Raw genomic sequence first — 20798 nt, 5'->3', positions numbered from 1 at the left:
TTGGGCATTGCTTTGCCTCAGACCAATTTATTGTCTGGTGGTGCGAATTAAAGTGCAATGCTTTCATTATGTTCAGTCATTACATATTTTTCCTGTTCTCTGAAACTAATAGCACTCAACTTTATTTTGTATTGCCTATTTTTGTTTTGACTTTTTTTTAAATTCATTTCATACATGTTTATATGTATAGATTAAATTATATTAGATTTAATGCACATTTAATTCGATTTTATTTAGTGGTCCCATCAATTTACTTAAAAAGCAATTAATTTTTACTTTTTCCACATACATCCTATCCTAAATCCAATTTAATTCTGGGTATACAACACACTGAAGCTATCCATGGGGTCAGAATATTGCTACATATAAGTGAATAAAGCCAATTGAAAGCAAGTGGGCAATAAAAATAAGGCTTTAATTATTTAAATTGACTACTATTTCCACAAGGTAATTTCCTGTAAGGACAACTGAAATGTTTTTTAAGTTTACTTCACAATTTGCATACTGCATAAAATCCACCGCTAATATGTGGCATTTAAGTGTCTCAAGATTTTAAAGTCAACAAAAAAACAATACATTTCAGTATAAAATGATAATTAGTAAATATGCACACCTTTTGACATAATTTCTACTCACGTTAACATAACATGAGATGCAATACAAATGTTGTATCAACCAATATTTTGTACAATTCATTTCATTTTTGTTTTGTTGACATAGACTCTGCTGCTTATTCATAACTCACCCATGTTCTTCCCATCCTTCCCAAACTTCCACCAGACGACAGTGAGCCCAATGGCCGCCAGCAGGACCAGACTGCTGGTGATCAAGTAAGCGATGGGCAGGAACTGGTTGGGACCGCCGAACCAGTTCAACGTGGTCAGGACCACATGCTTCCTGCCTCGGAAGTACTGCACGGGGTAGTCTGGAGGGAAGGGTTGAGAGTCAAGGGGGGCAAACAGATTGATCATGAAAATAAAGGTAAAAAAGGTAAAAATTAGCCTTTTAATGGCTTGCAAACAAATACAATGATCCCTCACTACTTCGCGTTTCGTTTATCGCGGCTTCACTACATTGCGGATTTTTTTTCAAAATTAAAAAAACATTTAAAAGTCAAAATAAAACTTCTAAAGTGAGGAAACATGTGTCTAACCTTTAGGACAACGTAGTATTGCTCCAAATGTTCGTTTACATTCCTTTAAAAGTCCGTTTTCGCGTGTTACCACGATCGCGAATTAGCTATTTCCGAACTCTTGCCTAGTTCTGGAAATACGTCCGTCGCCTATTTCTGAAAATACGACGGTGATTGGGATTTTTGATTAAAACTCCTATAAACTGCATAAAATTATGAGGTGGTTGTACAAACAGAAAGCATGTCTCCTTTAAGAAAGATACTGTAGGTTATCTCCACGCTGTAGTTGCCTTTCGGGAGGCCGCTCTGGAAGGGTTTGTTGGTGCGGAGCAAAACGCCGTAGAGCTTCTTGAAGTTGGGGAAGGCGGCCTCTCGCATCCACACGATGAGCGCTTCATTGATGAAGCCGTTGTTGATGGCGTCTTGTGTATCCAGCTCGTAGACTGGCTTGTGCCAGTAGGGAGGTGGTGCCGTGCCTGTCGGGTATCACATCCACCGTCATCTTGTGAAAGTACACAAAATAGATGGAAAGAAATACCTTGGAAGACTTCAGCCAAGGTCGTGTTTTCTGCCCGCGGGTTGCGGTACTTGATGTTTTTGTCCGTGTACCAGCTGATGCCTTTATGTAATAAAGGCACAGGGTACTCGGAACTACCAGATCCAAGATATTCGAACTTGAAGGAATCTGTGGAGATGTCACGAATCAAAACATCATAAACATACTGACCGATGTGCCAATGAACCACATGATTCACACAGACATTATTTGATCACATGTAACTGGGGATGGTCTTAATCATGATCCATTGTTAAGATTTGCCTCAAGAACAATTCTGAGGAAGAACACCAAGGAAGTCAGCTAACAGCATCCATGCTCGATATAAATCTTTCAAGTCCACTTGGTAGGACACTAGCGTGCAAATAGGAGTTCAGAACTTGCAAGTGACATTGCCATCCTGTGAAAGGTGAGATTCGAGGGTGTGTGTCTTTACCATTAAAGATGCTGTTGGCCACAGCGCCACAGGGAGCGATAGGAAGTCCTTTGTCGTTGGTGGCAAACGGCTTGCAATACGAACTGGGTTTCTGCGATAAATACGAATTACATATCAATACATTTTAAAAACAAGGCACCGCATTGCAAAGCACCTTCAGGTTGGTCTTCCTGCCGACCATCTGCGCGTCATCCCTGGAGTCCATATATCTGCGCAGGTTCTGGTGGAAGTTCTGAAGGGCGTAGTAGAAAAAGACATCCCCCTGAAACAGCAGAGGAGCAAACATCAGTGTGGCTTACAGATGTTGCGGGCACATCAAATCTGGTTAACCGGTTAACCACCAATAAAAAAATAAGAGATCAGCTACCATACACAAACCTCCACTGTGGAGCACAATGTGTTCTGTGAAGTTGTCCCAAATAAAATCACTATTGTAAAACATCGACAACCATTCATAAATGAAATGACACAGTCCAAAATCAGTTAACAAAAAACAGACATAAGGGCGAGGGTACAGGAATATATTGGCGACTAACTTTTTTTTTTTTTTGTAAATAATAGGCACACGTGTGTTATCATTTGCACGTTACCTTCAAGGTCCTGTCCACGTGAAAGTACAGTTTACAAGTGCAGGGCAATCTTGCGTTGCTCACATCCTTACGCATGTCGTGACATCGTGCACACTCGCCGTCGTCTGTGTAATCCACCTAAAGAGACAGGAAAGATTTATGAATCAAGGACACACTTGTTCACAACATAGACTTTGACCACTTCCTTCCTTGACGGCTTAGAAAAAACATTTCTTCAGCACCTTTCACAGATTTACAGATAGAAAAAAAATATGGTGCAGGCTCACCCGGATTTCCTGGACAGTCTGTGTAGTGAGCAGAAGCCAAATTCCCAGCACCAAGCAGATGATAGCCGTGAAGTAGAAGAAAGGCAGCACGGTGTTAGCCGTCAGCATGGGCGACCAGGCGGGCAGGCGCTGCTGTTTGAAGGCCGAGTTGTCGGGCCTACGGGCCAGGGGTCCGCTCTTGGCTTTGGCCATGGCGGCGACGGCGCGGGGAACGTCGCTCGAGGTTTCTGTGAAAGTGGCTGAGATCGCTTCCTGTTCCTGTGTTAGCACTATGCAAAGACACACACAGACAAACAAACGCGTGCACATTTGACGACGGGCCTCTCGCTGTGCGGAGAGACGGTTGAGTTCTGTTATTAATTAACCACAATCAACTGCCTCTTCCTGTTTACTATTGTTGGACTTTTTGCTTTTGTTTTGGACTACACATACGGTACAATTTCTGTAATCCTCATATAGCTATTGAGGACATCTATTTCGAGTTAGGTTTGTATATTCCCAAAAAAACTTGTGGGGATTTTCTATTTGGATCTAATCAATGACATGAGACTCAGCAGGAGAGACTTCCTTTTAAATTCGTTGGAAACAAACATGTCATCACTTCACGGTCAATTTATTGAAAACATCTCGCCAAAACATTTTGTTGAACAAACAATGTCGCACATTTTTACACTCCCCCTGACAACAGTAAAAAGCACAGCGTGGGCAAACAAAGAGCAAGATGCCGCAGGACAAAGCTTTGAACACGTAAGCGTGTTGTGTAAATCATTAGCGAAGAGTCAAGTTGACAATCTTGAGTTAAAACAGTCCAATTTTCACTTTATCTGCTTTGCATCTGTCGAGGATGCAGCTCTCCAACAGCTTAAAGACATCCAGTTTGATCTGGGGGGGGGAAAAAAAAAAAAAAGAAACATTTGGAAAATATAATACAGCTTACAATTGTGCAAAAGTATGAATCAAAAGCTCAAGAAATAAATGCAACCACTGGTTATGACAAGGCTGCAATCTGGATAACTTTCCTATGACAGACTTGGAAAACGTTCTTAGAACTGAAAATATCGACACCAAGATATGTACCGATATTAAAAAAAAAAATACTCCTCCCTGGCACTAGGGGGCACAGCAGTGCCATCAACTCCCGCTACTATAAGCACATTTCTATTTTATTTTTTGTGCTTAAACAGATGTGTTCAAACTAATCTATGGAGCAGTAAGGCCATACAGTATATTATTGTACCATATAGCATCAGGCAAAATTTTATGAAATAATATCAAAGTATCGTATTGTGACATTATATATCGTCAGGTTGACAAAGATACACACACTTATTCATTTTATCGTGTTTGTACTTGATCGCTCTGTGGCCATTTTATTCAGCGTTCCAACTCAGCTTTTATTTTGAACACATGTACTAAGTTAGCTGGAGGAGATGGGTAAGTTTACCCAGACAATACCGTGACAACAATAAGTCGGCAATGGTTACTCTGTCCATTTGACCCCACTTCCATCCCGAAACTGCCTTCTTTCAATTTTAGTGATGCGATGAGGTCGGCCGCTCAGTCACGAAGCCGTGGGCACGGGGATCAAGAAATCCTCGAGGCGAGCAAAATGTATTATGCTTGTCATTATAATTTTATTATTGGCTGTCTTTTATGTTTTCATGACTACAATTTCCCTGCATCTGCAACACAGAAGTTGACGATAAAAAGCTTTCTATTCTATTTTATTCGCATTTCCTTTGTTGCAGTGGTTGTTGTGTGCCCCATAAATAAGAAGGTCACTAAAGATAGCGAAAACATTGCTAAGTTGGCAACACTACAGACGGTGGTAGTTCTCGCTCTCTGCCGTGCTTTGCACATAAAATAGAAGCATCATTTTTGGAAATTAAAACTTCTGTAAATTTGACATTTTTCTTTGATTTGATATCATTGTGTGGGCCAGGCAGAGACTGTGGGCAGGCAACATGCAGCCCCCCGAGCCTTATGTTGCCGAGATCTGGCTTTGAGTCTTCAAAAAATGTGTGGGTGGAAGTCTGAGTGCCTGTAGTTAAGATCTACCACACAAAGATAACAAATAATAAAGCCCCGGAAGAATAACAATAAAGTGAAAAATATCATAATAGTTGAATGCTCTACAACAAGGATTGTCAACCGGTGGTCCGCGGCCCTCTGGTAGTCTGTGGCGGTATGTGAGGTGGTCCGAGAAATTGGAAATGGAAAATAACTAACATTTTTAAAATAAAATTGATTTAGGATTCAGACTTGACCCATTTTCAAGTTCACAGAATGTGTATAATGTAATATTGTGCCAACAGGTGGCGGTAGATCACCTCAGGAATGTCCATCATCCTCCTGCACTTCTTGTCTCTCCAGTTCCAGTCCAGAACTAGAAAACGCAATGCCTGCAAGTCCAATCCATCTAAAGAAAGAGAGAAATAAATGACTTGAATGTTTCTTTTATTTTTTATTTAAAATATGCAGTTACCTTGGTGAATAAGAGCACTGATCCTACAAGGAGTGCCGACTCCTATGTGAACGACTCCCTTTTGCAGCAGCTTCACCTGCTCCTCAATCTTCGCACGACACCGAAATACACAAGCACCAGTGTTACGTCTCATACTGAAATCATCCTCGAGCAATTTATAAAACTGAGAAATTTTAATAAAAGAAAAAAAAATGCTTGCTGCAGATACGAGAATAGTTTCCACTCCTAATCTAGAACATTCATTCACTTGCACTGAAATGTTACAACCTTGATGTGTTTTGCAAAAAGCTTTACGGCCTTGGCTTCACCCTTGAATGTCGTCAGTTGCCTTTGAAAGAAATAAGAAATGAAACAATGCTTTGGTTCATCATACTTAACCTTTGGGTTGCATTATGGGATGCAAAGAAATGAAACGTCTTACTTTATCAGCTCGAGGGCACGGAGGGCAGAGCTACAGACGATAAGCAGCACGACCGATCTTTTTTCTGTGTGTTGTCTCTGAACCTTTGCCCATTTGGGACAAACTGATGGGAGAAGAAGGGGAAAAAAATTAGAAGGACAACGGCCCTCCCGCAACCATCGGCATTTCATTCGGACTATGACAGCAAGAATGTGAACAATGACACTCACTCTGCTTCAAATAGGATGAGAGGGTGTGTGTCAGGTCATTGCAGGCCAGGAAGCAAGAATCTGAAAAAAAAAAAAGGCGGGAGAAATCTCAAGATGGCAAAAGGTCAAAATGCGAATGACTCACCTTGCAGTTTGAGCTCCTCTTGCTCGATCACAGAGCGCTTGTCTGAGAAGTAGCGGGTGAGGAGCTTCTGAAGGTCTGCAGGACAGCCCGGTTTGGGGTCAGAGGCGGCCAACACATCCGTAATGGTTTTCTTCTTCCTCTGGAAATGCAGTTGAACTATGACCTCGGCCTTGGACATGAGCAACACTGGTTTGGCCTACCTTTCGCGTTCTGGGTGATTTGGTTGATGTTTCCTTCTCGTTCTTCTGCTTCGGAATGTTTGACGCCTGACGCAACACAGATGTGGTGAACTTGACAGCAAATGACTCAAGTGAAGACAGGATTAGGGATTTGAGTTGATAGAAGGTTTTTATTTGTAGTGATGTCATGCTTGGCTGCTGTCTGCTGATTTGGAACCGTTTGTGTTCCAATGTAAAATGGCACCGCAATTTCTTTTCATGTGTTCTTCAATCATTGAGTCTTGAAGAATTTTGAAAAATAATCTCATTGCTCACTCAGCATTATCGGGTTTCATTTGATCATTTGGCCGAGAAGTGTTTTGCATACAAATGTGTAAACTCCAACCCTGTGTTTGAAAAGATATTTTGTAGAAATACCTTTTCATTCTTTTTCTTCTTCGCTGGCACCGTTTTTTCCGTTAGCTTCTTCCTCTTCTTTGCGTTATTTGCTACATTTGGCTTTCCTTTTATTGATTTGTTCTTGTTTTTCCCCTTTTCAGCCTCCCCGTCCACCTCGGCGCTATCTGTTATACAAAGATAAAAAAAAAGGAAAAAGGTGTTAAATTTAAATAATAAGTTATATACAAGATACCTGCAGTTAAGATACCTACATAAGTGGGGGAAATTATCTATCAGGATGACACGGTGCGAAATATTTGTAAATAAATCTCCCTCAATCTAAAACAGAGCCTCGTTAGTCCTTTAAATGTCTCTTCTTTTCAGATTGGCTAGAGCGAGAGAGAGAAGAGAGAAAAGGAAGCCTCATGTTAAATTTCTGACCATCACTATAACCAAGCATAGGACAAATTAAAAAAAAAAAAAGAAGCAAAAACATCCATGTCTATGAATTTGAGTCCAGCTCCAGAAGTATGATTTAAATAGAATTAGATGGTTCAGATGTTCCTAATGTTGTGGCCGGATGATAACCATCAATTCACATTTGACTCTCATCTTTGTCCTCTTATTTCTCCATCCCCAAAAGCATTAGTAGCATCATGGCATCCATCATCATGACCGCCTGCTTGTTTTTTTCTTTTTTCTTTGCCGGGCTCATTACTGTCAGAGGTGTGCGGAAGAAAATGACAAAAGATGAGCGCAGGATTATAGTTCACAATCACTTTTGGCTGCCTGTTTGCTTTCTGTCCAGACATGGTTCCACCCTTTTTCCACTCCATCACAGCCAGACTCATCGAGTGTCATTAGTCCAGAACGGGACTCCCATCAGTTGAACCCCCACCCCCCACCCCATTCGTCTACTATTGATGGACGAAGCCCAGTAATTGCCTCACAACAGTGAGGTTGATTTGAGGACACTCAGATGTCGACACACCGAAGAGCGTGAGGGGTCACCAATAAAAGCTGACAGTATACATCTGCGACAAATGATACACCTGCCTTGCATGTAAGTCTTTTTTGCTTGATAGCACTGAATTACGAATAATGATGCTATTTTAGTCACCTTAATTTTGCATGATCTTTTTTTTCATTGTGCGTGACATTTAGAAGTTGAAGTTCAAAAGAGTCGGAGCAAATTTATGTGTAAAATGTTGTGTATTCTGGAGTAAATGTTACATTAGTTGATAAAAAAAAAAAAAACACCCCCCCCTCGGAGTTCCGTATTAAACAATGGTGAAAATGAATGCATAATTTATATTAAATACAATTAAATGCGACTAACGTTGGTCCTTTGTCTACACTTATGAGAGAAATTAACAAGCCATTATTTAAAAAGTAAAACAAATAAGGATGGGAAAGTCTTTGGTTGACTGTGTGTAAAATCAATCATCAATATTATTTAAATTAAAAAAGTCTAAAATCTACCTCTGGGTGTCATTGACAATCAACTATTTAGAAAATAATTAGGGGTAGGAATTTGACACTGTTTAAAGTGGTAAATTTGACTACAAGGAATATTATTTATACTATATATTTTTTTGGAAAGACAATTTGCACCGCATACATATACATAAATTTAATAACTGAGAATTCTAAGTGATCATTGTGTCAACCACCTATTTACACAACATCAGTTGGAAAGCAAACTATTAGACACAAAAAAAAAAAACTAGTATAGAACACTAAAGTGCAAAAACAACGACTACAAGACAGTCAGTCTCCAACAAGCCCCTCACCCTCTGAGCAATAGGATCAAATGACAGCAAATCAATAGGAGTCAACGGAAGTGGAGGAAGTCGAGAAGATAGAAAATACCTCTTGCCTTGTCATTTTTCACCGGTCCATCAATAGAGGTCATTGCGCAATCAACGATAACAAATGGATAACAGAAAATTACCTTTTGTTTTTAGTGTACGTGTGGAGGGATATTCGAGACAAATAGCTTTCACGGCTTAAAGTGCTATCCTTGTATCGACAACAATTATCGGTGATTATATGGGTAAGCAGGTTTGTAGGAGCAACGCTTATCATAATCCTGCATTGACCATTATTGATGCTACGGATAATCTTTGTAGACTTCGCACTGTGTATTCCAAATTTATACTCTTAACACCAAGACTACCACATCATCCCTCTAAGGCAATAGGACAAAAAAAAAAATCTAGAAATACAGATGGCTCCCGTTGACAATGACAGATTTAAAACGGCATGTTGCTTCTGTTGCTACGGTTGTTGGCCATATGGAAGGCATAGGAGCGACTGTTGAGTGTGGCTTTCAATAATAAATGGATACTTTGGACTGTTCATCATCAGTATTAAAGTCTTTTGTGGCTGTTGCTGCTCGTCTTGTGAGAAGATTCATGAAGTGATGCCTTCACAAAAAAAAAAGGGGGGGGTCATGTATGGTTTGCACGAAGAAAAAAAAGACTATATAGCGCTGCAGCCATGATAGAACGCAAAAAAAAAGGGTTGTTCAAATGCAGCTGTGTTAAAAAGTGGAACGGTTCGGGTTGGCTATTTTGGGAGAGTCAAAATAGAAATGTCTAAAATCACATTTCAAAGTACTGAAACCAAGCTGCTCATCAGAGACAAGACTTACACTTGATCTAATATGAACTCATGTGATGGATTCCTCCCATTAAATTTCATTCCATGCTTTTTATCTTCTGAAGAACTAATTTTTATTGGCACATGGTACATTGCTAAGGCCTCAAGTGACAGCAATCATATGAATCATACTTCCAGCAGTGATGTCATAATTGTGGAATCTAACATCTTAGGAGTGAAGGGTGTGTGTGTGTTGTGAGAGAAGGACACAAAATAGCTAACAGAATTTCACAACCTTCCGTCAAAGAACTCTTATTAGAGAGGAGAGAAGGAAAAAAAAAACTTCTCAGAGGACAGTTTACATCAGAGCCTAAAAATGTTGAGCATATTTATTACATTATGGAACCAGCAAGCAGTCATTGTTTGGCTTTCCAACTCAATGTCTGCCATGTGATTTGTGGGCCTGGGCAAACACAATAATGAACAGACCACCTAAGGGCAAAAAAAAAAACCCCACACACAAACCATATTTGGAAAAATTTCGGTTGAATTTGTTTTGCAAGAAGTTTTCTGAAATTCCGATGTAGTCATAATTATTGCGACACGAGAAAAAATGTGTCGCGACAAACAAAAGTGAGATCACCCTCTTCTTGGTTGCAAGAATGTGAACAGGAAGGTCTGGTTTATGGACGAGTGGTATAAAAAGCACGAAAGATAAACTTGAAATAATTAGATCGGCAAAGTAGTCAATTGTTTATAAAGGCGTGTGTCGACATCAAGTGGGGATGTTGTGGACAAATGATCCAGAGTCTTTGTGGAATTTTCTTTAAAAAAAAAAAAAACATGGAACGAGAGACAGACCGATCAATCCAAGGCCAGCTGAAGAAATAAAAGTAATGAAACAATAACCAAGTTTAGAGTTCAATTAAAGGTACAAGAGTTATTCAGATTGATATTCCATTAGGAGGTGGAGAAAACCTGATCGAAACCTCAACCCATTAGATGGATTCAGTTACAGTTCACTCTTAGCAATCAGTCTTGGTTCAGAGGTCATCTGCTTGGAACTATAGATCATCAAGTACGTCATGGCCAGAAAAGTTTTTTGTGGGACCATTTTTCATTGAATTATCTGCAAAACCGATAACACAGTCTGTCAGAGTGTTATGCCATGTGGCCTGCTGCCGTTTTATCGTTCTTGGACTTTAGTCAAATGATTTAAAAAAAAATGCTAAATGTAGATTATCCTCTTCTGTTCCTCCTAGAAATCCATCCCACTCATGAAAGTAGCGTGCAAGCTCATTGGAATTAAGTGGATCCCAAGAAAAACAACGTAGTCTTGCATTTTTTTTTCTTCATCCAAACGTAGCAAGATCTCATTTCAGATGAATAACAGGGAAGACAAGAGATGCAAGAGGAAACGTTTGAGAGAAGATCTTTCCCGTGACGACATGTTGTTCCTGCTCAGTGTTCTGGAGGGAGAGCTTCAGGTGGGATAACTGTGGAAAGTTTTTGGATTTCGCCAAATGTAGAACATGTCTCGTGAGCCCCATAAAGCACTCGGAACAATTGAGTAAACTCATTGTTGTGCTGTTCCGTCACGCCAGGCGAGAGATGAAGTCATTGCAGTGCTGAAAACACAGAAGACAGACTCGGCTCTACTGAAGGCCCGCTACGGTTTTATTGGACTGGATGAGGCGTTACGTTCCCTGCACGGGGACTGGCTGCGATGGCAACAAGAGGACTACCTTGAGGATATGTGCAAAACAGCGACTGCCGAGGTACCAATAAGAAGAAACGAGACACCATAGAGAGTCGGTAATCAAATTTAATGAGGTGAACATAGCACCATCTGACAAAAGCGGATTAATTACTGCTGCTTCACTGCACGTTGAGTAATTCTGTACTGCCGGCAAAGCAATTATACCATAATGATTTCGCAACCCATCTGGATTGTTTTGGTTTCACTTGATTGAGAGTACTTTTCGTCATGATCTTCCGCTGTTACCGAGGCAATCAAAATAGAAACCAAACTAAACCTAATCTTTCACAAATTGAATCCCATTCGTGTCATGTTAACTTTATCATGCTTTTCTCGGATTCTTTTTGCATCTCATTCATTTCATACAGTCCCGCAAAAGGTCAAACGAGAGGAGGGAGGAGCTTCTTGAGGTATCAAACGCTCACAGAGATGCTGTTAGTAGAAATGAAGAGCGGCCGAGAAACCAGAGGGATTTCTTTCAAAAGTACAAGTGCGTTATAGCGCTACTGGAGGAGGACCGAGAGAGGTTAGTCCGTCTTCATATTAATAAACGTACACAAAACTCATTCTCCAAAAAAAAAAAAAAAAAAGAATTTCACATTCAATTTCTACATACACAGAAACAGGAATGAGTAGCAAGGCTCCAAAAGTTGATTTAGCATGACATGGTTCCTTTAAAAAGAATATTTATAAAACAATACAATCTATATATTTATAACCATAGATCAATTAGTTACTGTTATTAGTGATAAGTACCTATATGGCTAACGACCAGGTGGGCAGATAAAAATATGACGTGCCATTATTTTTTTTCCACTTGTGCTTAGCAGTTGAACATTAAAAGCTGTCTCCATATGACTCACACTGTCGTTACAGATGGTCATGACAGCATTGCTGAAAAAAAAAAAAAACCCAAGAAGAGTGGCATAACATTTTTTGCAGAGTACTGTAAGCCATAAGAACCCAACAACAGCTCAAATTCAACGTGATGTAATTGTGTTCTTAACTCGAGTTGATATCCATCCTCTTCCTCTTGGTATGAAAGTTGTACAGTGATTTAAGTGTTGCAGCACACTACAGAAAACCATCTGGACTTTCCGACGTACATGTGAGTCCTTTTAGCCCAAAGTCATCCAAAAGGCTTATTTAAAGTTCCTCCACTTGGAAAGTCCACTGCAGCCTGGACTCGGTTGGACCCCGCTTGTAAACACAAACATGTGATTACACGTACCGAATACTTTTGGCACCTGCCTGCCCCCTTGGTCAGCCAGTACCTCTTCTGAAGCAAATGGGATAAAAATTGATGGGAGTTGAAACGTTTCCCGTTCCAAATAACGACTGCATTCAGATGTGGCCTGTGGCTATGGCTTGGTCTGTTGGCGGGGCTAGGCCAGTGGGTATGGCTAGGTCTGGTGGAGCGATCCTATTTGAGGCCCATGCTGGCTCTGCTACCGCCACAGTCCACTGACTCTGAAATCTAATTATGGAGGATTTTTGGAAGTGTAGCCTGCGTTTGTTGGTAAGAGCGCAAACAATTAAAGTGAGCCGCCAGAAGAGAACATTGCAATTTAAGACCAAAAATAATCATGCCACATAAAACACACATAAAATGTCCTTTCAGAAACTGACACCTTGAGTTGGCCAAACATGACGTTTAAAAACCATAGCATTTTCAAATCTCATTTAATTTCAAGATGTGTTCATATTCATTCCAGCCAAAATGAGGACGTACGTAAAAAAAACTATTGATCGCTAATGACATGCCATCTGATGCAAGTAAAAAAAAAAAAAATACTAACAATGCATTAAAGTTCAACATAATTTGTCAATGTACAACAAAGCCTGAATCTACTTTGTTGCTTTTGTTACTGATTGCACAAGTCTCTTTCAAATATGCACCACCGCTGCCTGCCAGTGTCAGTGATTGAATAAAAATGTGATTGGGCAATCTGTTAATAATGCCAGATGTTTCGATTCCGGTAGATCTAAAAAAAAAATCACACAAATCTGAATTAGAGCACTATGCTGGGAAAAATAATGCACTAAAATCGCAAGGTGAGACCACCTGTCCTTAATTTATAAATTAACCCTAACCCTAACCCTAACCCTTCAATCCTCGTTTGTACGCCCAATTATTCAAAATGTCACACATCAAACCCTTCAAAAAAAAATCTCTCAATCTGCTTCTGTTTGTTTCTTCTAAACAGAAACATTCATCACAGCTTTTGTATTCGTCGTTTTTGAAGTTCCGCCAACAGCCATGTGCGAAACAGACGACCCATATGAGATGCAAAACTATACGGTGAATTTATTCCAGTTATTGCGGATCATCTCTTACGCACTTCTCTGATCCCTGTTGCATGTCATGTGCACGTTGGAATGAAACAACGCGGTTGTTCCGGCCACTTGCCATCAGATTACGCACGTTTCATATGGTCATGGTCTGTCATCGGGCGACGGCATCCTTGACATTAAACACTCTCATGTGTGCGTCGTACGTACACTTGAGTCTCCACTTCAGTTCATTAACCCCTTCCTTAAAAAAAACTCATCCCGTAAGGAAAAGCATCTTACTTTTACAAAAAAAGTTTCTTTAAACTTATCTGCATTGACATAATCGACAATTGATGGATCATGACTCATTTCAGCGATGTAACAACCCCGAATCGATGATTTTAGCAATTTGTTAAAAACTCACCATAACGTTCACCAAGACCCCGCGCTAAACTTTTTCAATGCTTAGATGTGGTTTTTTTTTGTTTCTTCTCATGGAATAAACCCCGCTATTCTGAAAAGTATGGGAGTAACATTAAAAGCTGTGTTTGGGGGAAAAAAAGAAAAAAAAAAAGGACTTTGACAGAGAGAGATTTAACTGTTTTTGTGGTTCTTTTGTGCTTCGTTAAATTCACCGGCACTACAGCAGAGGCAACAATTTGAGGATCTACGGCACATAAGTTTGGCTGTGCCTAATTTGTCAGAGGCAGAAGCTAAAAAAATATATATTTTTTGGGGGACAAATTACACCCCTAGATGAAAATAGGACATTCGGTTGTCATGGTACATGGGGCCATATTACGTATCATTCAACGCTTGAAGCCTTTCTTGGAAAGGTCTTTGCGGGATGGCCTCATGCTTGTAATTGAGGACGAGCGCTGCAGATGTCAGGTCTGCGATGGGAACAAGGACTTTGAGAACTCTGCTGCAAGAGTCGTGGGGGCGTCTGGATCGGAATGCGGAGGTCGCTCACCTTTCGCAACGTTTAACGTCCAGCCTTTGGTGGGCATAGCGGAAAAATCGAATGACTTAAAAACGACGGTAATACGGGGAATGAGCATTCCCTAATGGAATACGAGAAAATGACCCATCAATTAGATTTGTGACTATCGTACAACATTCGGGAAGATGACATCACATTGCCTTTTTTCTTAAAACAGCAAACTCGTTCAGGATCTAGCCATGCGCTTCTATTTTTCCATCGACTGCTTCAAAATGCAATTAATCAACAATTAATTACACGAACAACAGGATTCTACCCAACTAACCTCGAGTAAACTAAAACTACTGGAAATTTTGCCAAAGCACACAACTTAAAAATAAAGAGATTTTCTTTTAGATATGTTATGCTAGTTAAGCCAAATATAAATTCACAGGTGAGAAATTCTCCCCGCGATACCTAAATGTTTCATGATGAGGCCCTGTTGCTAATATCTGTAAAAAGAAGAAGTCCCACAGTTTGTTTATCTATTACTGTTGGCAGTGTGCGGTGATTTATCAAAACTGAAATTTTCCATTTCGGGTTGTCGTCAGACGTGACTTATACAGGATATGACGAACGCGTCACTGCTTTTCGTCGACTACCCTCCCGCGCTTGAACGGAAAGATGCGCTGAACACTCGACAAACAACAGGACACCGCCGCCGCCGCCAAGTGAAAACTGCGGTTGACCATTTTATAATTTCAGCCAATAAAAAGCTGCGACTTGTTGAATGAGAGATGTATTAAGGGTTTTCTGGGGGGAGGTGGAGAGAAAAACATATGGATGCAATTGTGAACCGATGAAGTGATGATGTCATCTCACAGTCAGGTTATCAGGCCCCAAGCAAAAACCGCTAGGACAGAATAAAAAAATGCCGCTTTTTAAAACATATGCAAGAAAAACACATGTGCACACACACACGGACTCACACACACACTTGCTTAGATGAACTGCAGCTCTTTGGACATGCCAACGCATTCTGTCCTTCCCATTAGCCTCTTTGGCATGGCTACACAATGAGCTCATGTGGAATGGGCTCAACTCCAGTAAAAACACACTAGCACTAACACACACTCGCACACACACGATCGTATTTCCATCACTTCAGACGACATTCTAAACTTTCCTGGAGACTTAACCCTAACTTATAACCACGACATGCCATTGCAAAAGAGCTCAACGTTACAATTCACATTACCAAGACTCTCTTTGTCACCAAAACGATGGTCTCCACGGCGTGTTAACAGATTTATGGTGAGGAATACCTGACACACACATCCACACACACACACAGCAGTCTCGGCTATAACCATATAAGGACTGGCCGATGATGTAATGGGTGCCACTGACTGCGAGAAAGAGTCCATGCGCAGAGCACTTCTCATAATGTTTGGTTTTCCGCATGGAATGTCCACATCACTGGGATCTCCGGGAAGGGAGAGGTGAAAGATTTGAGGCCAACTAATCTCTGAGGATTTTGAAGGAAAGTGACACAGAATGGCAGGTAGGACGATTTGGAAGATTTGAGCAATTTGTTCTTGTGCTTTAAAAGTTAGATTGTCACTTTGAGAGCAGCCGCCGCTGATTTAATAGACCTCTAAATTACCTTCTTGCTACTAAAAGACCATTATTTACCATTACTGTACATACCACAATTATTTCCAGCCGAAATGCAGAACAGAAAAGTACTTTGGAGTCATTTGGAATGTTTTACAATGAAACTGTGTTTTGGGAATGGAGACATATCAATAAAATATGACAGTACTAAAATATAAGGGATACAAATCTGAAATGGACACGCACTGCCAATAAAGTTAAGAATAATATCGGTTCTGCAGAAGTCGAACAATAGATCTTGCTTGGATCGGGCTCGTTTAAAAGTCGCAGTTGGTACGTAATTGTCTGTGACTCACCGGGAATGCATGTCTTTCAGAGCCGTGCGTCTATTTGCAGGGCACAGAGGGGGGGGGAGATGTTTTAAAAGGTACTGGTGTGTAAAGAAAATTCTTAATTAACAAACGCCACACACAAGGAACCATCTGCTGCGCTTGTTAAAACATCGTAAATCACAGCGCCTAAGACCACACGGGCGACAATACTTACACCGATGACACATGTGTTAAGGTTTACAGGTTGGTACACGGGGAGAGAACAAAATGTTCTACGTTCTTGAATAAGGAGAGGAAAATGACTGCGTTCTCCTCCAGATTAAATAAATGTTTATGTTTCTAAACAAGCCACAAAGGGAAATCGTTTGTGTTTATCAGCCGTGGCCAGAGAGTGAGGAAGTTTAAACATTACCTCATGTCCGTGATGAATGTAATACAGAGTTACACTGTAAACTCATTCAAAGGCATTCTTCGGACATAACTAATGCTCCCCCCCCCCCTTTACTCTCCACAGACTGAAGCTCCTGATTGTAAAGGAACGACAATACCAGGAGTTAAAGGAGACCATCAGAAAGCGAGACGTATCGCTTCTTCAAGAGGAGCTGAAGGGGCTGAAGACTTTTGCACTGCTGCTTGTAAAGGGGTATCAGAGTTTGGAGAACCTGTTGGAGGACCACTGGCGTCATGTGAAAGAACTGAGCGTGATCACAGAAAGTATTGACCAGGAGGCTAGTGGAGCGAAACAGAGACCGCAGCCAAATTCGATGCATCCGAAGGTGGAGCGACGCAATTCATACGCAAACGTCCATCGCTCCCATCACGCTATGACAGCTCAGCTCACCGACGAGGCAGCTCGAAGTCAGCCGCTTAGACAGCAACACGCAAGCCTTGGTCGTCAAATAGAGGAGAAACGAGACAGTTCTGCAAGGGAAAAGGACAAGGAGCTGCAGCAGACCGGTGATCGAGGAGCTCGACAGCCAAGCTCGTTGTCGGAAGTGGAGGTACTGAGGAGAAGGGTGGTGGAGATGGAAGGGAAGGATGAGGAACTTATCCGCATGAGGGACCAGTGTCGGGATCTGGACTGCAGACTGGTAAGGGAGACGACAAACTGCTCGAGCCTGAAGGATGAGGTGAATAGGCTCAATGGGAGAATTAGTGAATTGGACCGCATCGAGGAGACTTTGGGCAAAAGCAAACAAGAGTGTTGCAATCTACGGGAGAGCTTGGAAAAAGAGACAAACGTCAGCAAGGTGCTCTCAGGTGAGGTGGACTCCCTGAAGGTCAAACTGAGAGAGTTGGAGACAAGCGAGGGCCAACTGCAGAAAAGCGAGGTGGCGATCAGACATGACCTGGCCACGCTCAGGTCTCTGACAGCCGCCTTGGTGGAGGACAGAAAGACCATGTCGGAGAGACTGCAGGAAGCTGAGAGAAAACTTGGCAGGAGGGGGTTAAAAAACCCCGCGGGGAGTTTTGAGGAAGAGGCACAGAGCTCAAAATCAGATGTCGAAGAAAAAATAACAGGCATGGCAAAGGAAAGGAATGAGTTACAAACACGGCTCGCAGTGGAGCAGCAGAGAAACATGGAGCTCGAGAGTAAAATGGTCACGATGAGAAAGCGGTTACAAGTTTTGGAGAACAGGAGAGAAAAGGAAGAGAAGTACACCCAAGGTTCTAGCAACAACGGTCCTTGGTGCCAAATGGAAGAGAATAAAGCCAAACAACTCACATGGGAGCTGGAGAGGCTACAAAAAAGACTGCAGGACAAGGAGATGATGGAGAAAGAATTGATGAAAGTAGAGGATGACTACGAGTCTCTGGAAAAGAGATTCAAGGAGGAACAGATCAAGTCCAAGTCTCTACTCAGGGAGCTTGAGGTGGCCAAAAAGGAGCTTTCCGGATACAAGCAGGCAGAAAAGCAGGATGTAAACCAGGAACACCTTCTACTTTGTCGTCTTCAGAAAGAGCAAGTCAAGTCCAGGCTGCTCACGAGAGAGGTCAGTGCCCTGAAGGAGCAACTCCAGCAGCTGATGGGCACAGAAGAATCCATCAGCAGGGTCCAGACAGATCACTCTGCGCTGCAGGGTAAGTTAATCCAACAAGAAGCCAGGAACCGGGAGCTCGCTCGAGAGATGAAAGACTTGAGCGGCGAGCTCGACAGATACAGATGCTTAAAGAATCTTGCGCCGGGTGGGAACGAAGAGCATTATCGCCCCACCAAGGAGGTCCAAACCGAGCCAGCGGCCGACTTGTCTACGGACTGCCAACTGCCCGCAACATTTGGCCAGAAACACAACGACGAAGATCCGAACCACAACATGGAAGTCATAGACTGCCGGGGCTCAACTCTCGTCAGCAACCTTAACAGCTTGAACAGTGCCAACAACATGGTGAGCCAAAACAGAGGCCACGCAGCCAACGGAGTCAATGTGCACCAAGCCAACGGGGACGTGATGATGCTGACGCACACACCGGGGCAGCCGCTACAAATCAAGGTAACGCCTCATCACATTCTCAACACGGCCACCCTTGAGATCAGCAGCCCCACCACGGACGCCTCCGGCTCCTACACCAGCACAGCCTTCATCCCATCTGGCGGAAACACCCCGAACCAAAGAATCACCATCATCCAGAATAAAACGCCACCCTCGAGTCCTGACCGCACCATCTCCCTGCTTAACGGGACGCCCGTCTCTCGAGTGATGAGTCCGAATTCATCCCGCTCTGCAACTCCCGACCTTCCGATCCAGATTTTGACAGTCAGGACATGTTCGCCGGAGCCAACCGACATCGAAAGCCAGGGCGCCTTCTGCAAGACTCCTGAGCGGCAGAACAGCTGGCACCACGTGTGCTCCGGTAGCCCTGATTCCAGTCCCAGCATCATCACCACAGAAGACAACAAGATCCACATTCACCTCGGGAACCCATATCTCCCATCTCACGGCATGCCGCCGCCTGTTGGGCCGTACTACCTTCGACATGAGCAGAGGACTCAAGTACTCGCAAATGGCTGCCATGTAAAAGGTGTGGGCAAGATTACCAGTAGCATTACCATATCGCCTGCTACATCCCCCGCCTCACACTCCCCTATGTAGCACAAAACGTGTGAATATCTCCGGCCAATTGACATTCTGTTTTATGCCCCCACCCCCCTGAGACTTTGCAATTAAATCAATACATGTTTTTTGGACACACCATATTTTGCTACAATACACTTGACCTAATATTTCTTAACCAAATAACATTTTGTATGACTTGTTTCTACTGCTTGTATAAGAATGACACAAATCAACTGCAGTAAAATATCCTATCTGTAAATGTGTGGACATTTCTTTCTAACCTGGTTAAATTGTCACCATGCGTTCTACAATAAAAGTACAATAAAAATGGAAGAATAAAAGGGTTGTCCAGGTTTGACAGTGGTTGGACAGCTTTGACAGTTGCTAGAAAATTTCACATTTTTATAATATATACTATAATCTGATTACACATTACCTAAAATAATTACATCATAGTTATTGGTTTTCTTAATAAGTTTCTTCTTCATCCATCAATTTCCATGCGCTTGTTCTACCAGGCTGAACATATTTAAAAACCACCGGAGTGTGTGGCTGCCCTCTGTCGGCCAGACTATGAACTGCGATTGGCAAGCAACAGACGTTGGAAGGTCCTGCGTTCCATCACGCGCGTATAAAGAAGCCATTGATGTTACAGACTGTTTGGAGGTAAGCTACATGAGCAAAAACATAAAGATAAAGTTACAATGTGAAGTTTATCTAACTTTAAAAGGTATTACATGGGAATGTGCACACGTGTTTACTCTCTCTCACATGTTTACCTGCCCCAAGTAAGGTAAGCGTTGCACACAAGTGTGCCAACATCTTTCTATCTTTGCTGGCTCACTTGTAATAACGTGTTGTTATTATTAATATGTAAATAATCACTATTTAGTACTTTTATTATTACCAGCAAGTGTTGAATGGCTAAAGCTAGCTTACAGTGAGCAACAACTAACAACGATTACACACGAGACACCGATTCGTCATGCACAGAAGACACGTAGACGCATGTTTTTAGACACATAATACAGTATTATACATTAAAAAGTAAGATTTTACCTGATTCACGGCCATGCTCCCACCACTCGTCCCCCAAATCGTCCCCCATTTTTGCACGATTACGTTTCGGAAGACGTAGCCAATCAAATCAACGGATGTGTGAGCTGGCCGTGGGTGCGTTCACAAGCTGCACGTTGCTAAAATTAAAAAAAATCATGCGGACACGCTGTGATTTAGAAATTAAGGTGTAAAAAGGCATCACACACAGGGAGTTGGACAACAACCCGATTTACATTCCTAAAACTTTCACGTCGTCTCCTGATTTCAACGAGTTTGTACTGAAAGCAAAAGGAAACAAACGCTGAGATTGTCAGTAAGGGGTGTGTTCACCAACAGTACGTTGCTTAATCACTTAACCTCGTTTAAAAATTTAACATGGCATAACCAGATTTTTTTTTT

At 41.8% G+C, this 20798-nt stretch overlaps 4 protein-coding genes across 8 annotated transcripts in view; 2 read left to right on the top strand and 2 right to left on the bottom strand.

The window, feature by feature from the left end:
• Window positions 1–394: 394 nt before the first annotated feature.
• On the bottom strand, window positions 395–3338 carry cdc50c (Cdc50 family member C). Its single transcript, XM_088382448.1, has 7 exons — window positions 2981–3338; window positions 2715–2831; window positions 2279–2386; window positions 2125–2215; window positions 1671–1817; window positions 1396–1608; window positions 395–925 (listed from the first exon to the last, which is right to left on the bottom strand). The coding sequence occupies exons 1-7, from the start codon at window positions 3287–3289 to the stop codon at window positions 735–737; spliced, it is 1176 nt and encodes a 391-aa protein (XP_088238574.1). The 5' UTR covers window positions 3290–3338; the 3' UTR covers window positions 395–734.
• A 239-nt stretch (window positions 3339–3577) lies between these two features.
• On the bottom strand, window positions 3578–20658 carry cmss1 (cms1 ribosomal small subunit homolog). The gene is made up of 10 exons (XM_088382449.1): window positions 20400–20658; window positions 6816–6961; window positions 6420–6485; window positions 6220–6358; window positions 6096–6155; window positions 5887–5989; window positions 5733–5793; window positions 5466–5553; window positions 5311–5399; window positions 3578–3862 (listed from the first exon to the last, which is right to left on the bottom strand). Exons 1-10 carry the CDS (start codon window positions 20446–20448, stop codon window positions 3779–3781), a joined length of 885 nt encoding a protein of 294 aa, XP_088238575.1. The 5' UTR covers window positions 20449–20658; the 3' UTR covers window positions 3578–3778.
• Window positions 10658–19622, top strand: LOC148393991 (filamin A-interacting protein 1-like). 2 transcript variants are annotated; one of them, XM_088382439.1, is made up of 5 exons: window positions 10658–10710; window positions 10774–10867; window positions 10985–11158; window positions 11508–11665; window positions 16799–19622. In XM_088382439.1, exons 1-5 carry the CDS (start codon window positions 10658–10660, stop codon window positions 19374–19376), a joined length of 3057 nt encoding a protein of 1018 aa, XP_088238565.1. In that variant the 3' UTR covers window positions 19377–19622. The 2 variants fall into 2 exon arrangements, with proteins under 2 accessions (XP_088238565.1, XP_088238564.1); XM_088382438.1 differs by lacking the exons at window positions 10658–10710; window positions 10774–10867; window positions 10985–11158; window positions 11508–11665 and adding an exon at window positions 15735–15899 and having other exon boundaries at window positions 16799–19618.
• The window catches only part of LOC148393989 (uncharacterized), a 47191-nt gene continuing 46298 nt past the window's right edge, over window positions 19906–20798 (top strand). For 2 of the 4 annotated variants that reach the window (XR_015859752.1, XR_015859753.1), the window contains exon 1: window positions 19906–20006. Coding sequence is in view for 2 of the 4 variants with exons in the window: in XM_088382450.1 (XP_088238576.1) it covers window positions 19914–20006 (93 nt within the window). In the remaining 2 variants the exon portion in view is untranslated. The remainder of the gene's footprint in view (window positions 20007–20798) is intronic. The other 2 variants (XM_088382450.1, XM_088382451.1) reach the window with 1 other exon arrangement.

The sequence above is a fragment of the Syngnathus floridae genome, chromosome 8 (genome assembly GCF_059516105.1).
Source record: "Syngnathus floridae isolate MCC-2025c chromosome 8, RoL_Sflo_1.0, whole genome shotgun sequence".
Taxonomy (NCBI): Eukaryota; Metazoa; Chordata; class Actinopteri; order Syngnathiformes; family Syngnathidae; genus Syngnathus; species Syngnathus floridae.
The sequence above is the reverse complement of the archived record's forward strand: the minus strand, read 5'-3'. Positions and strand labels throughout refer to the sequence as shown.